The 14,653-nt window shown below is 47.4% G+C and overlaps 1 protein-coding gene across 3 annotated transcripts in view; it reads left to right on the forward strand.

Moving 5' to 3' along the window:
- Nucleotides 1-14,653, forward strand: part of DZIP1 (DAZ interacting zinc finger protein 1) — a 43,846-nt gene that overhangs the window by 19,470 nt on the left and 9,723 nt on the right. For 2 of the 3 annotated variants that reach the window (XM_054975022.1, XM_054975023.1), the window contains exons 8-11: nucleotides 1,610-1,750; nucleotides 2,817-2,865; nucleotides 3,020-3,076; nucleotides 9,841-9,986. In XM_054975022.1, coding sequence (XP_054830997.1) covers nucleotides 1,610-1,750; nucleotides 2,817-2,865; nucleotides 3,020-3,076; nucleotides 9,841-9,986 — 393 coding nt within the window. The remainder of the gene's footprint in view (nucleotides 1-1,609; nucleotides 1,751-2,816; nucleotides 2,866-3,019; nucleotides 3,077-9,840; nucleotides 9,987-14,653) is intronic. The other variant, XM_054975025.1, reaches the window with a different exon arrangement.

Below are 14,653 nucleotides of genomic sequence, written 5' to 3' on the forward strand. Positions count from 1 at the left end.
GAGAAAAGCTTCAGCCAGTAATTGATCCTGAGCACTCTTTCTGTGGACATTCCTAGCAATCTAAGAGTATGTCCGCGCGGAATTTCCCAACATGAGTATTTTGCATGTCACAATGATTTTTCACATGCATGTGTACATGGCAAGTTCAGGAGATGGTCAGCAGCATTCCAGCCAGACAGTCTTACAAACAAGCAGCAAGGCAAAGGCATCTGTTGCACAAAGATGGTTGCTTATTAATTTATTTCCAGCTCCTGAAGAATTACACATGGAGTTTTTCATAAGGGGAAACTTGTAGGATGCTGTCTGAGCCTCGGTCAGTTCCACAGTTCTCACTACTTGTTTACTCTTTAAATTAGCAGCTTATTAACTATCCATTTTACTCTTTTGCTTCTCTGTTGTAACAGCCTGTCTCTGCCTTGCTCTTAGGGGATTCCCATAGAATGGGAGCATGCAGTAATGGTAACTTGTAAGCACTAATTAGTGACAGCCGCCACTTCAGGCAAAAAATTCCATTTTTAAAAATTATTGCCTCAAAGCAGCCTTGTGTATGCAGGTGGGGCTTCTCCGTTGCTTACAGAAGAGGAGTGAGCCCCCTAGGCTTATGGAGTTGCATCTGCCGTAGCTAGAAATGGGAGTTGGCATTGGCCTTTTACCTACGTGGGCAAAGCAAGAGAGAATCACGGAAAGACCAGCAGAAAAAAGCACAAGCACCGTGAAAAACTTACGACCAGGGCTTTTTTTCTGGGAAAAGAGGTGGTGGAACTCAGTGGGTTGCCCTCAGAGAAAATGGTCACATGGCTGGTGGCCCTGCCCCCTGATCTCCAGACAGAGGGGAGTTTAGATCGCCCTCTGTGCCACTCAGCGGCGCGGAGGGCAATCTCAACTCCCCTCTGTCTGGAGATCAAGGGGCGGGGCCACCAGCCACGTGACCATTTTCAAGAGGTTCCGGAATGCCGTTCCCCCGCGTTCCCCCTGAAAAAAAGCCCTGCTTACTACAATGTATATCAATATATATGCAGTGAAACAGTATATCCAAATGTATCAATAAACATTCCAAATCAACAGGTTTGTAGTACAATCATTTACAGATCACATATGTATCTTATGGCTGCTCAAAAAAACTCAGAGGCAGTATCATAAATGTATATCATATAGGTCACATATCATTTAAGAACGTCTTATGAATGAATAATACAATGCGCTCAGTAACAGTAAACATAGACATAAAGTGACCAGTGCTTCCAGTATAAAGTGCCAGTGCCTTGAGTTACAAGAAAGACAAGTCAATATGAGACAAATGTCTTAGTGAGGAAATGTCCAATTCAGTCAAAAGAGGAAATGTTCTATGTAACTGCAACGGGGGTACCAGTATTGCTTTCCCATTTCCGTAATCCTTCTTCCGGCAGTTATCCCCAAAACCACTATTCTATTCAAAAAGAGAACATTTCCAAAACAACTCCTGTATCATTCGCAGCCTGCGTCGATGGGATAGGATCCAAGCCTTAATCCAATAACCCCTTTTTAAAAAAGAGAAAGAGAATTACTTTAGAACGTTTAGAGGTGGCATTTAGAACACTTTGCTTTTCCTGGACTTGTGTTTTTCATTCAGCTTCTGTCCCAAATTGAGAAGCTCAAAGCCTCAGTGACTGAGGACCTGAATGCAAGCAACGCCTTCTATAAGAAGAGGATAGAAGAACTGGGGCAGAGGCTTCAAGAGCAGAATGAGCTTATTATTACCCAGAAACACCAGGTCTGTTTTGTACAGGTATCCTCTACCTAAGACCCCAGGGCCAAAGGTAAAGGCCTGCTTTAAAATAAAGCAGAAGAGTGCAGGTCAATTAACAGTCGCTATAGGATAAGTCAAGGGGAGTTAGCCATGGTAGTCTGTAGTTGCAAAATAATAAAAAGTCCAGTAGCACCTTTAAGACTAACCAACTTATTTAAGGCATAAGCTTTCGAGAGCCACAGTTCTCTTCATCAGATGCATCTGACAAAGAGAGCTGTGGTTCTCGAAAGCTTAGGTCTCAAATAAGTTGGTTAGTCTTAAAGGTGCTACTGGACTTTTTACTATAGGATAAATATTTCATAAGCTCTGTTTCAAACAATGATCTTGGTTTCTGTAGCATGACAGTCCCTTCTGCTGGCACAAAGCCACATCTGGTGGCCCCGTAATCTCGCCACAAGCTTTGCAGTGGTGGCGCCAGCACCAAGGGAACGGGGCACCCCTCCTCCTCCTATCCAACCGAGCTCGGAGTTTTTGCCCCTTGCTTTGGTGCACCGTGTGCAGATATAAAAACCTCACTCTCTTACCCCCTATTGTGACCAGTCAAGAGCAGCAGGAGCCTTGGGGTCTTGCTTGGGCGGAGACCGTCACAGCTTATTTTGTACACAGAGCAGGTCACCACCACATGCCAAGTGAGGGGGTGGCCTGGTACACTGCTAGATGCTCATCTATCTTCCCAATTAGTTTTAATGTTCAAAAGCAGTTTATCCCCATGGCATTCTGTTGGTAGAGACCCCCCCCCCCCGCCTCCACCAAGGTAGTATGAACTTCCCATATTGTACCTGGCTTTTTTCCCCCTACAGGAGCTAAGCAGTTTGAGGGGTTTGCATGTTGACTTCTTTTGGGTGGAGGGGAGTACTCTCCCTGCCTCTCTCTGTGCCGTAGCCTCAATCCATACAGTGGTCCCTTGTGATCCAATCCCTGATCACCTGTGGCTTGCAAAGTTTGACCACAGAGGGCAGTTATTAAGCTAGTACTTTAAAAGAGTCCTCATTCCTAACTCTGCCTGGTCTTCACTGTTGTTGTATTTCAGATACAAAAACTGGCTACCCGATCAGTAGAAAGCATCAAGCTGTCTGATGGTAAGTGGAAATCAGAAACAAGAGAAACTTTAAAATAACATTGCTCTTACTTGCTTGGTACGAAAATAACTTCTTCTTTTATAAAGGCACTGAGAAGGATATTTGATAACAACGTATTTGAGCTGTAGTTTTGTCTTTCCATTTGCTTTCCCAGCAAAAGCTTCAGCCCAGAATGCTGTCCTGCCTAAATCAAGTCTGCCCTCTGCGCATGGTGAGTTTCTTCAAGACATACAATCTTTAATTATCATTGTCCCCTGAGATGACAATAAGTAACAGCTAAACTGAATTAACAGAGTAATGATTTTTTCATTAGACTGTTCTCAAAGATATTGATAAGATTGATGTCAAGGGTCATGTGTAAATTTAACATGTTGGCATTTTCTTCTTGAACACCCATTAGTTCTACAGCCAATCAAAACTGGAACCCTTGGAACAAGCGCTGAGTGTGAAGTTCTGCTGTAGTAAAATCAACAGGGCCAGGGCAAAATATTTCAGAAAATCCTGATTGTTGACCTAGCAGCAAGGATATGACAAATATATTAGCTATTTTTGAGGCCATCCAAATCCAGCTGCCTGAGGCAGCCATCTCAGTCTGCCTAATATGATGGCCAACCCTGAATAAAGCTCATAATAATGGATTTGGAGAAGAGCGTTCAGCCTTATTAAGTTTGGTTTTATCTCAGAATCTTTGACGGCGCTAAAGATGTGGGAAAGGGATACATTTGGGAATACAAAAGCTGATTTGCTGACTTGGCCAATTCACAAGGTCATGTTTATTGCACGGAAATGAGAGTCCTGTTTTTTGAACTGGCCGCTGGGGCCTATTGTGTCTCCGAGACAGAGGCTGACACTTGTGCAGCTCTTTCACCAGAGGCTGTTGTATCCCGTGATAGCTGTCAGCTCCCCTGGGCCCATCACTCAGCCTTAACAGGGCAAAGAGGAAAGGAACACTCTCAGTGTTTTCTCCTGTCACTGTTTTATCTGTTCTATGTCCCTCCCACGCCATTTTTGACAGGTGGGGGAAAGTGGTCTTCATTAAATTTAAATCCATATTTGTATTGCCGTTACCATTTCTTTTCCATTCTTTCTAGTGTAGGCAAGTAGGAGTTGTGATTGCTGACAATCCCTCTAAGTATATACAAAAGAACTATCCTTTTTTCAGTATTCATATAATGGGGTCTGGGGTTGATTATTGAAACCACAATTGGGTATTCATTTTGGATGATGTTGCTGGTGATTATTTATTTTTATTTATCTCTGCAGGTCTTTTCTCTCTCTCTGTCTCTCTCTCTTTCCCTACTTTGTTCCACCCCACTTGGCCTTTTTAAATAATAAGTATGAAAACTGTGCCTTAAAGGGGAAACCCTGATTCACCTCCTTTCTAGCAACAGACTGTATGAGTCTGGTAAGACTGTGTTGCTTTTTTCCAGTAAATAAGCCAGTTGAAACATTCAGCTTGGATCAGACACGTCTAGCTGGGCCTTAGAAGTTACACCACTTTACAAGCAATAATATACCCTCTTGGGTATATTAAATCAGTGGAAAGTTAAATTTTGGCTCTAGTCCAGAAAAAGTCAGTCATGCCTAATTTCTGATGAAACCAGGACTTAATTAACTCGTGATTAGCTTGACTTGTAGACAATTTATAGAGATGGAAAACGTATATGAATCTTCCTTGGCAACATGTATTGTTGAGTAGAAAGGAGGGATGATATAAATCAACTGGGTAATATACAGTGGTCATTAATCACATTTGAATGATGTTTCTTCCACGCTCCTGTTTGTTCCCGTTGAAATCAGGAATGGCATTTTGGCTTGTGCACATTCTGCTCCCCATGGAAAAGACCATTAGCCCTACACTCACCATCCTGTCTTACTGCACATGGAGCCTGTGGGGGAAGTGTCCTCTGATCAGCCTCATTGAATTCTGTGACCTCCTTACACCATTCCCCAATATCTACCACTCTGCTTGCAGATGGATGGCCGCTTAAGTTGAAGTAGAGGACGCAACCATAGTTGAATGTGATTGTAAATAATGCCATTTCCTCTGGTACTGTGGACTACGGGCGCCATCATGTTTTTAACTAGGGGTGTGTAGTACAGTTCAGTATTCAGAATTAAAAAATGAATTTTAGCTGATTTGGTAAATTCCGGGTACTCTGAATCAAAATAATGAATACAGAACCAGGTTTGGAATACCAAACTCAATTTTGCTGAATTAATTCAGTAAAATTTGGTAAACAAGGCTTAGCTGTTCCTTAGCTGTTTCCCTGTAAAGAAACAGCAAAAAACAGAAGCTCCTGCCCTTTTTTTTGCAGAGATGGTAGGGACGCTGTTGCAACTTAGCCCAACAAAAGCAAACTGAAGCAAGGGAATGCCTTGTGCTTGTGGCTAGGTACCGTTTGGTTGTGTTCTGTGGTATCCCCCCACTGGCTGAACCCAGTGCCTGGCTGCTGTGAATGACACTGGTCCTGTTGGGCCAAGTTGCAACAGCACCCTTGCATCAATCTGGTTTGGAGAGAATGGGTGTGATTCTCTGGTTTTATGTTGGTCCCCTTGCTCCAGTTCGGTTCTGGGGGGATTCCATTCCCTTGCTTCAGTTTGGTTCTGTTGGGCTTTCTCTGGGACGAGCTCAGCTTGCATGTGGGCGTGTGCCTTGGCCGTGGCAGCCTTGCCTCAATATGTTTCTGCAGCGGGAGTCAGCTTTGACTTTTTTCCCACTTAGGAAACAACGGAGTAGTTGGAGCACCTTCTTTGAGGGCCCGTAGAATTGGCCCTCAATTGGGTTCAATATGCTTGAAACTTGGGGGAGTCTTTAAAGGTACATTAGGAGTAGATCCTCTGCAGATAGGGTGACGTTTTCTTGAAGAATCCACCTCAGCCCCCTGGACAGCCTCCAGATTGTTTTCCCATAGGGGATCATGGAGAGTGGCTGGAGGCACCTTCTCTGGGGGCCTCCAGCCACTCTCCAGTAAAATTGCCCTGTGGCCCGATCTTTATGACACTTTATGGAGGTCTTTAGTCAGGAGTAGATTCCCTGCAAATCTGGTGAAATTTAGTTGAAAAATGACTCCCCCCAGTCCTCCGGATATCCGAGAGAGTTTCTCATAGGAAAATTTTTTTTACCACATTTCTGCTATATTATTGAATCAATCTATAGAAGTAATTCAGTATTCAAGGAATACCAATTTTTTTCTCTGGTTTGGTATTCACAGTTTGGATTTGGTGAATTTTTGTGTGCATATGGTTATTTTTAACCTAAGCAATCACTGTAATTCCCAGTATCCTGAATTATAAATAATTTGCTGGGCTCTGAAGTTAATGAACTGGAAGAAAAATCATCAAATGCGACATCTCCATATATTTGCCATAATTTTTCATCCTCTGAACCTTTATCTTGACCTACTTCTGCCCTGTCTGTCTTTCTGTCTGTGCTCTTCCTCCTTTTCCTCCTTATTAGAACAGGCCCTTTTGGTGCACATGCTGGAGCCCATAGAGGAGCTTCCAGAGGATGAAAAAGGTAATAATAGGACCAGTCAAAGTTTCTGGGAAGCATTCTGTAAATGCTTTGTTGGGAATATAAGTACACCCATTTTTGTTGTCTCGCAGACTCCAAGTATGGTTTACGGGGGTGAGGAGAGAATAACATTTTCCAGCCACATACTGAAATTGTCAGCACGATCAGGTGCTATGTTTCACCTGCTTGTCCTTGGCTGCCCTTCTCCTCCTACCATCAGTCTTTCTCTGGACTGCTAAGAATGCAGTTTTAGCTCCGGATTAACTTTTGTCAAGGGCTGTCACAGATTGGAACTGTGGCTTTTATAAAGAGGGTAGAACGTGTAGAATGTCACATATGAAAATGTCAGCGTACAATTGTTCACAGTTTAACAGTTTACATATGAAAAGGTGAACTTACGGGTTGTTCACAGTAGAGGTTTTTAGGACCAGCATGTCAGCTGTGTGGACTGAGAGCTGCCCTCTTACATTGTTTTTAGGGCATATCTGTAGTTAAAGTGACCTTGGTTTTGTTTTGGTTGATGGGGTCACCTCTGCCCTTTACTTTGCATTGAGAGCCTATTTATTACTGCTTTTGTGGGCAGGGGCAGCATTTTAGGGTCTTTCTTCTAGGCACAAGTTCATGTATTTCAGTCATAATTCTTATCTTTGCACCCTCCTGGCTTTCTTATGGTGTCTTCTTCAGGTGCCAAGTGAAGCCAATATGGAAGAGTAGTATGGTGGATGACCAGGGCTGGTTTAGGCATAATGCCAAATCATAATTTGGTGCTACATGTATCAGCATTGAGTCCACACGTTTCCCCGCCATCCCCCTTTTCTTGTGCAACAAAGCTGTTAGTTACTTCTATTTTACAATGAACAAGATATAGTTTGTGCTTGCCCTATAAACTAGCTTCAGACTGGGATTTGCAATCTTGTTTGGAGGGAAAGTGCAAACCATGGTTTTGTAATTTGGAATTAATGTCAAACTAAAGCTTCCACTAAACTAGAAGCCACTAGTTATCTCTAAGCATGTGAAGGGGGGTAGTAAGGGAGCACTAAGCATATTCACGTGTCCCAAACAACTTTGATGTTATATCTGAACCATCTCACTGTTTTTTATGTTCAGACATCTGGAACATTATTATAGAAGCTTACTGTTCTTCCTGTTTCTGTAACTCTTTCCCATGTGCAAAGTGATTATTCTTGTCCTTTATCCTCAAAGAAGCCTGTGAGACATTTCAGAATGAGAAATTGTGACTTGCCCAAGAATGCTCAATGGCTTTTGTGGCCAAGCTGTTACTCAAATAGGAAGTCTCCTTAATTTGTTGGGGGAATTAGCATTAAAGGAGACACAGTGAGAGGGGGTAACCAGGAATCTCCACCTATGTATACCAGGATTATTCCCGTATAGAACTCTCAAATAAATCATGCAGATGTTCAACAAGAAAGGTTTTTTATTAAAAGAGAAATAAAAGGCAAGCATACAGAAAACACACAGCATACACATAGAGCTAACTAAGAAAACAGCGAGGAAATGGGAAAGCAATTTCAGGGGGAGGGTGATGATTACTAGTCCTGAAGAAGGAGGGGTCCATGGAAGCAGCAGTAAAATGGCCAGCATTTCATGAGAGAAGGAAAGAGGGCTGAGACGTATCTGAGGGTACATGTATGGATCCAGAACACGCACGCGTGCGTGCGCGCGCGCACACACACACACACACAGCACATTGCTGGGGAGTCTCATCATAGGGCAAAACGTATACTGGGGCAAAACTGATGTCTTGCTCCCAAAAATTGTTGGCTTAATGGCTTGTCCAGAGGTAGGACAATAACTTGGGAAGGGTTTGATATGACTATCTGGAATGGACTATGGGTAAAAATATTACTTGATGACCTAGTAAGTATTGGGCAGGCAGATGTGCTGAATAGCCTGATTAGGTAAGTGGGAATGGAAAGGTGGAAGAAGACGTTATTTATTACATTACATTTGTAGACCGCCCTCCCCGTCAGACAGGCTCAGACGTTGATGAGATTAGGCAGGGAGATGTCTCTCAGGAAGCCTCATTATCTCTGCTGCCCTCCAGGGTGTGAGGGCTGTCAGTCAGTCATTTCCCCTATGACTCATGGCTTGGTAACTTTCCAGTCTTCAGGCTGGCTGGTATACTCTCTACCTGGGGCTAGGCAGTGTCTAGGACTTGCGGCAAGCTGTTTTATGATATTTCATATCCACAAACTGCCCTTACAGTGTGGGGAAGGGGTCTGACTGCTAACAAAGCTAGGATTAGAACTTGCTATGGCGGACCCTCTTTCAATCTCCCACTCTGAGACAGATTTTCCCACCAAAATCCAAGTTTGCCAGCTTTGGCTGAGCAGTCCCAAGTAGCATGTCTCTATTAGTGGTTTTAAAGTTCTTTTGTGTTCCACCCTAATAAGCATTTATAATTTTGGCATTTTAGCCCAGCCCAGAAACTCGATGGGGAAAAAGCAGGAGCCTTCTTCCTCTATGTTGGAAATGGCACTGGAGACTGTATAACATTCAAAATAAACAACAACTTTATTAAACAGGCAGGGATGCAGTCAGGGAATGAAAGAGCTGAGGTAAACTTTGTTGGTAGAATACTCTTTTAAGTCACAGGCACCATAATTTTCTTGAAGCTTAGTTTCTGTGTTCTTAATCCTTAACAGTGAGAGGTGTTTTGTTTAATACTTTGGTTACAGCAACAATGTTTCTTCACAGAGTTCCTTTTTACAACTCAGGTTTTCTGAACTTAGTTCAAAACTGTTTTCCCTTCATAACAGACCTGGGGTCCTCCTCGTAGCCAAACCCCCTTTAGACACTGGGTTGGAATTATTCTTCACTTAAGAAGATATAATCCTTCACTTAGCTTGAATGGGAGTCTCCACTTACTACCCAGTTACTCTTTACCAAAAACACCTCTCCCAACTTCTATTGTGGCTATGTAAATGGGTCTCAGCTTGTACTGGCTTTTATACTTGGAATTCTTAACTAGAATTCCTCCTCAAGACAAAGATGTTTCAGTTTGGGCAAAAGACTTCTTTTTCCTCACTCCAGAAGGGAAACTGTCTGACCTTCCCTGTCAGACTCACTTATAAACTCTACTGAATTCAAAACTTGTCAGCAACCGTCATCTTGAAGGCTGGTTCTCACTGGCCAATCAGAGAGAAGGGAGCAGCCTGTCAATCAGGCTCTCATTCCAGGCAATTGTTAACTCCTTCCCTTCCAGCTCTCTGAGTGCTATACTTAGGGAACCTTCTTTAAAGTGCATTCCGTCATACTTACTTTAGTTCAAAATTGCAGATTAACCAAGCAAAAATACAAATGGCCATATGATGCCATTGCAAACATCTTTTATGCAGTGTTTTAATAATTTTTTTTGGTTTTGCCTTTTTGAAGGGCGAGCATAGTGTATATTAATCCTGTAACTTACTTTTTAAAAAATCCCTCTTGTGTTTCAGAAACTGAGAAAAGTGAAACCAAAATAGGGAAGAATAAACACCATATTATAAACACTTTGAAGAATAACCCTTCTTTAACAAAAGAGTTGAGAGCTGTTTTGGAGCAGACCCTAACAGAGAAGCTGGAATCCTTGGGAATTAAATCAGTAAGATCACTTCACAGTCTTTTAAAAGATGGAGGGAAAGATACTTCTCCCCTTCCGTTTAGTTTCTTAGGATTCTTTTGAGACTCTTGCCATTTCCTGGGTCTCTGGGCCATGGACATTATTGCACTTCATATTTAATTCTGTTTAATGTCCTTCTGCACGACAGCACATCTGCCTCCCACTGTTTCTCCCACCAGCCCCAGAGGCAAAGGCGGGGGGATTGGCAGAAGAATGCCTGCCCAAAGTGGGTACTTGGCATCTCTGGTGGGCACCCAACTAAGCATTTGTTAGTGCCTTGAATTTTAGTTGTGAATACAATTCCCTCTTCCCTTGAAATCAGTATTCATCAAAACAACTAATTTGAGTTGAATTAAGTGCAAATTAAGTAGAAACATTCAATAATGAATTGCTAATGGTAGTGATAAAATCTGATCGTCTTCGTCCTTCTGTGCAGCCCCACATTGGGACTGCGCAGGCGCAGGCCAGCCGCGGAAAAGATTTTTCTAGCTCTAAGAGATGTGAGGGGGACGTTCGGATCCACCGCGCATGCGCGCCGGTGTTCCCGCCAATTTTGAATGCATATATATCCGAACGTCCCCGGCATTCCCTCAGTTCCTTTTTCGCCGCCGTCGAAAAGGTTCTTATTGTCTAGCGTTCGTTTCCAGCGTCTCTTCGGAGTTTTGGATCGTTTCTTCTGCTGGTCGGTATTTTCCCCTTGTCATCTGTCGGGAGATACCGTTCATTATGTCGCAGACATCTTTGTTTAAAAAGTGTCATAAATGCGGCACTAAGATGACCCATTCGGACGGCCATGAGCTCTGCCTCATCTGCCTGGGCGAGGGGCATGTTGTCGAGCGCTGCTCCATTTGTATGTCCTTCACTCCGAAGGCAAGGAGTGATCGGAAGGCAGGCTCCGTGCCTTCTTGTGGGATGCCAACCTTCTCCCCCCCAAGCCATCGGGCTCTTCGGGAGATAGGCCGCGCTCCGCCGCTCCGTCACCGGCGCCGTCTCGTAAGTCGCCAGAGCCGCTCCCCTCGGAACCGACGGGGCAACCCGTTCCGGAGGCCCGACCTGATTCCGGTTCCGGGGATCGTCCTTCGAGCCGGAAGGCCAAGAAGCGTTCCGCTCCCAAGCCGAAGTCCTCCTCCAAGCCTTCGGTTCCGGAGGCTGTTTCGGAGCCCCCGTCCAAGAAGGCCAAGGCGAAGTCGAGGGCCAAGGGCCGTGCATTGTCCCCAGCTCCGACTGTGCTGCCTGGTTCTCCGGCCGAACCAGTCCTGATACCCGACGATGTGGTGAGTCTCCACACCCCGTCGCCTCCTTGCACGCCTCCTCCGTCGGTTCCCGAGGAATTTATGCCGTTTCCGCCTTTCCCGGAACCGTTCCAATCTTTTGAGCGCTCCCTGCCGTCCGCCCCGGCGCCTTCAGAGGCCTCCGTTCCACTGCCGTCTACCTCGTCGGTTCCGATGCCTCTTCGCTGGCCTGCCCCGGTGCCTGCTCCTCTGCCCCCTTGCCAACCGGTCGCGGGGGTTGGGAACATGACCTCCTGGCAGGATTTTGTGGCGTGGTTCCAGCAGTCGCTGCCCTTCCTGCAACATCCGTCGGTTCCGATGGTCTCCGTTCCGGCTCAGCCAGTCGGGCTCCCAGCACCCGCTCCTCCACCTCCGGGCTTGCCTCTGCGACCGCCGGTTCCTGCAACTTATCCGTCGGCCCCGACCGCTCACCGGTCTTCGGTTCCGACGCAAACCTCGCCGGAGTTTTCGGATTCCGAGGATGATGAAGGTCTGGCGTCACCGTCGGAGTGCTCTTCAGACGCGGCCTCGGATCCTTCCCCGGATGACACCGTGGGTGGGCCCCGCTCATCGTCCCCGAATGACGATTACATATTCTCCGAACAAATGGTGCGGATGGCCGCCGCGCTGGAGATAGACGTCTCCTCCACGACCTCCAAGCCCAAGAGTAAGCTGCTGGAGGCGCTGTATTCCGGGTCCCCCGCGTCGGTGGCGTTTCCCCCTGTGGAGGATTTTGTTGATAACGCTCTCGCGCTCTGGCAGACGCCGGCGTCCCTGTCCGCGACGGCAAAGAAGGTGGAACGGTACTACCGTTTAAAGCAAGATGATTGCCCGTACCTCTTCAATCACCCGAAACCCTCGTCGATCGTGGCTGAGGAGGGTCAGGCTCGGTTCCGTTCCGGTTCCTCGTCGGCCCCGGCGGACCGAGAAGGCAGAAAGCTGGATGGCGTGGGCAGGAAACTCTACTCATCCGCGTCTCTGGGATTCCGTATTGCCAACTTCCAGGCCATAATGGGATCCTATAATCTATTCCTGTGGAAGAGGCTGTCCTCTTACCTCTCCGACCTCCCGGAGGATCGCCGCCACCTGGTTAAGGCCCTCCAAGCCGAGGCCGTGAAGCTGTCAAAACAGCAAATGACAGCTGGCAAGGACGCCGCCGACTCTGCAGCGCGAGCGATGGCAACTTCGGTGGTCTTGCGTCGGCACGCCTGGCTCCGGTCCACGGCCCTGCCTCCAGAGAAGAAGGCGAAGGTGGAGGACTTCCCGTTCGAGGGGCCCCAGCTCTTCTCGGAGAAGACGGATGAGTCCCTCTCCCTGATGAAGAAGAATCAGCAGACGGCCAAGTCCCTCGGGGTCGCCCCCTCAGCCCAGTCGTCGGGTCCGAGGTATCGTTATGGTCGGTTCCGATCCTACCAGACCCCTTACCAGCCTTACCAGCAGCGTCAAGGGCGCTTCTTCTCGGGCCAGTCCTACGGTCACCGATCCTACTCTGCCCAGCAGCGTCACCCTTCCAGGCGCTCCGGCCGGTCCAAGGGCAGGCAACAGCCCTCTTCGCCCAAGCCTTCAACCTCGGCGCAGAAGCCCTCGGTCTTCTGACTACGCCTGGACGCTCCCCCGTTGGCCTCCGAGGGTGCTTCCTCTGCTGGCCAGTTTCTGGACAGGCTTCGACCTTTTTTGCCCTGTTGGCAACGTGTTACTTCTGACGCTTGGGTCCTGTCCATTGTGGCCCATGGTTACAAGTTAATGTTTACGGATGCACCCCCTCTCTCTCTCCCTCCCCGTTGTTCTCCATGTTGTGATGTTGTGTTACACAATAATGTTATGGAGTTGGTTACCAAAGGTGCTGTCCGGGTGGTCAATGTCTCTACTTCCCCATGGGGATTTTATTCCAGATACTTCCTTGTGGATAAGAAGGGTGGAGGTTCCCGGCCTATCTTAGACCTTCGAGGCCTCAATGGTTATTTGAAGGCTGAGAAGTTTCGCATGCTGACCCTGGCGCGAGTCATGGAACTCCTGGAAGTGGGCGTCTGGCTGGCCATTCTAGACCTGAAGGATGCCTACTTCCACATTTCTATATTTGAGGGCCACAGGAAATACCTGCGGTTTGTGTATGGGGATTCTGTGTATGAATATACAGTGTTGCCCTTCGGGCTAGCCTCTGCACCCAGAGTGTTCACAAAGTGCATGGCCACCGTAGTGGCATACCTGCGGTCCCAGGGTTGCTTTATCTACCCGTACCTGGATGACTGGCTCCTGGTGGGACCCTCACCTGACTCTCTCCAGGCCCATATTGCCCTCACTTTGTCCGTGCTGGCTAGGCTGGGCTTGGTGGTTAATGGGGATAAGTCTATCCTGACCCCAGGCATGGCCATTAGGTTTATTGGGGTCCATTTCAATTCCCTGCTGGGTAGAGCCTACCTGCCCCCGGACCGGTTGGCCAGGCTTTCCGCTTTGGCCCGGCATTTTATGCATTGCCGGTATCAGACTGCCCTTTTGGTTCAGACTCTGTTGGGCCTTATGGCCTCCACCACAGGGGTGGTTTTCTTTGCGCGCCTGCGTATGAGGCCTCTGCAAAACTGGTTTGTCCGGAGGTACAACCCCCTCACCATGGGTCAGCACCAGAGGTTTTCCATCCCCAGGGTGGTGCTGCGCTCTCTGGCCTGGTGGACTGTCCCTGGGAACCTGTCTGAAGGTTGTCCTTTCGGCCCCTTCCTACCTGAGGTCACGGTTTATACCGATGCCTCCAACTTGGGATGGGGGGGGCGCTGTGGACAGCTTTCGGCTCAGGGCATCTGGTCCCCATCTGAGGCATCCATGCATATCAACCTTCTTGAGCTTAGGGCGATCCGTTACTCCCTCGCTTCTTTTGCAGATGCCATTCGGAACAGGAGGGTTCAGGTCCTGTCGGACAATACCACGGCCTGCTACTACCTCAACAAGCAGGGAGGGACGGTCTCGCTCAAGCTCTGCAAGGAGGCAACGACTCTATGGAATTGGGCCATGGTCAACAACGTCCTTCCCAGAGCCGTGCACATTGCCGGGGATCTCAACACCTCGGCGGATGCGCTGAGCAGGGTGTTTTTGCCTCAGCACGAGTGGTCCCTAAACAGGGTTTACCTCGACCAGGTTTTCCGCACATGGGGCACGCCGTTGGTCGACCTCTTCGCCACTGCCCGCAACAAACAGGCCCCGCTGTTCTGCTCCCGGGCCGGCATTGGCCGCCACTCCCTAGGGGATGCCTTCCAAATACCTTGGTCCCCAGGGCTCTTTTATGCCTTCCCGCCCTTCCCGCTCCTGTACAAGGTTCTTTCCAGGGTCAGGGCCTTCCGAACCCACTGTATCCTCGTTGCCCCTCGGTGGCCTCGCCAGGATTGGTTC

Source organism: Eublepharis macularius, chromosome 3, assembly GCF_028583425.1.
Source record: "Eublepharis macularius isolate TG4126 chromosome 3, MPM_Emac_v1.0, whole genome shotgun sequence".
Taxonomy (NCBI): domain Eukaryota; kingdom Metazoa; phylum Chordata; class Lepidosauria; order Squamata; family Eublepharidae; genus Eublepharis; species Eublepharis macularius.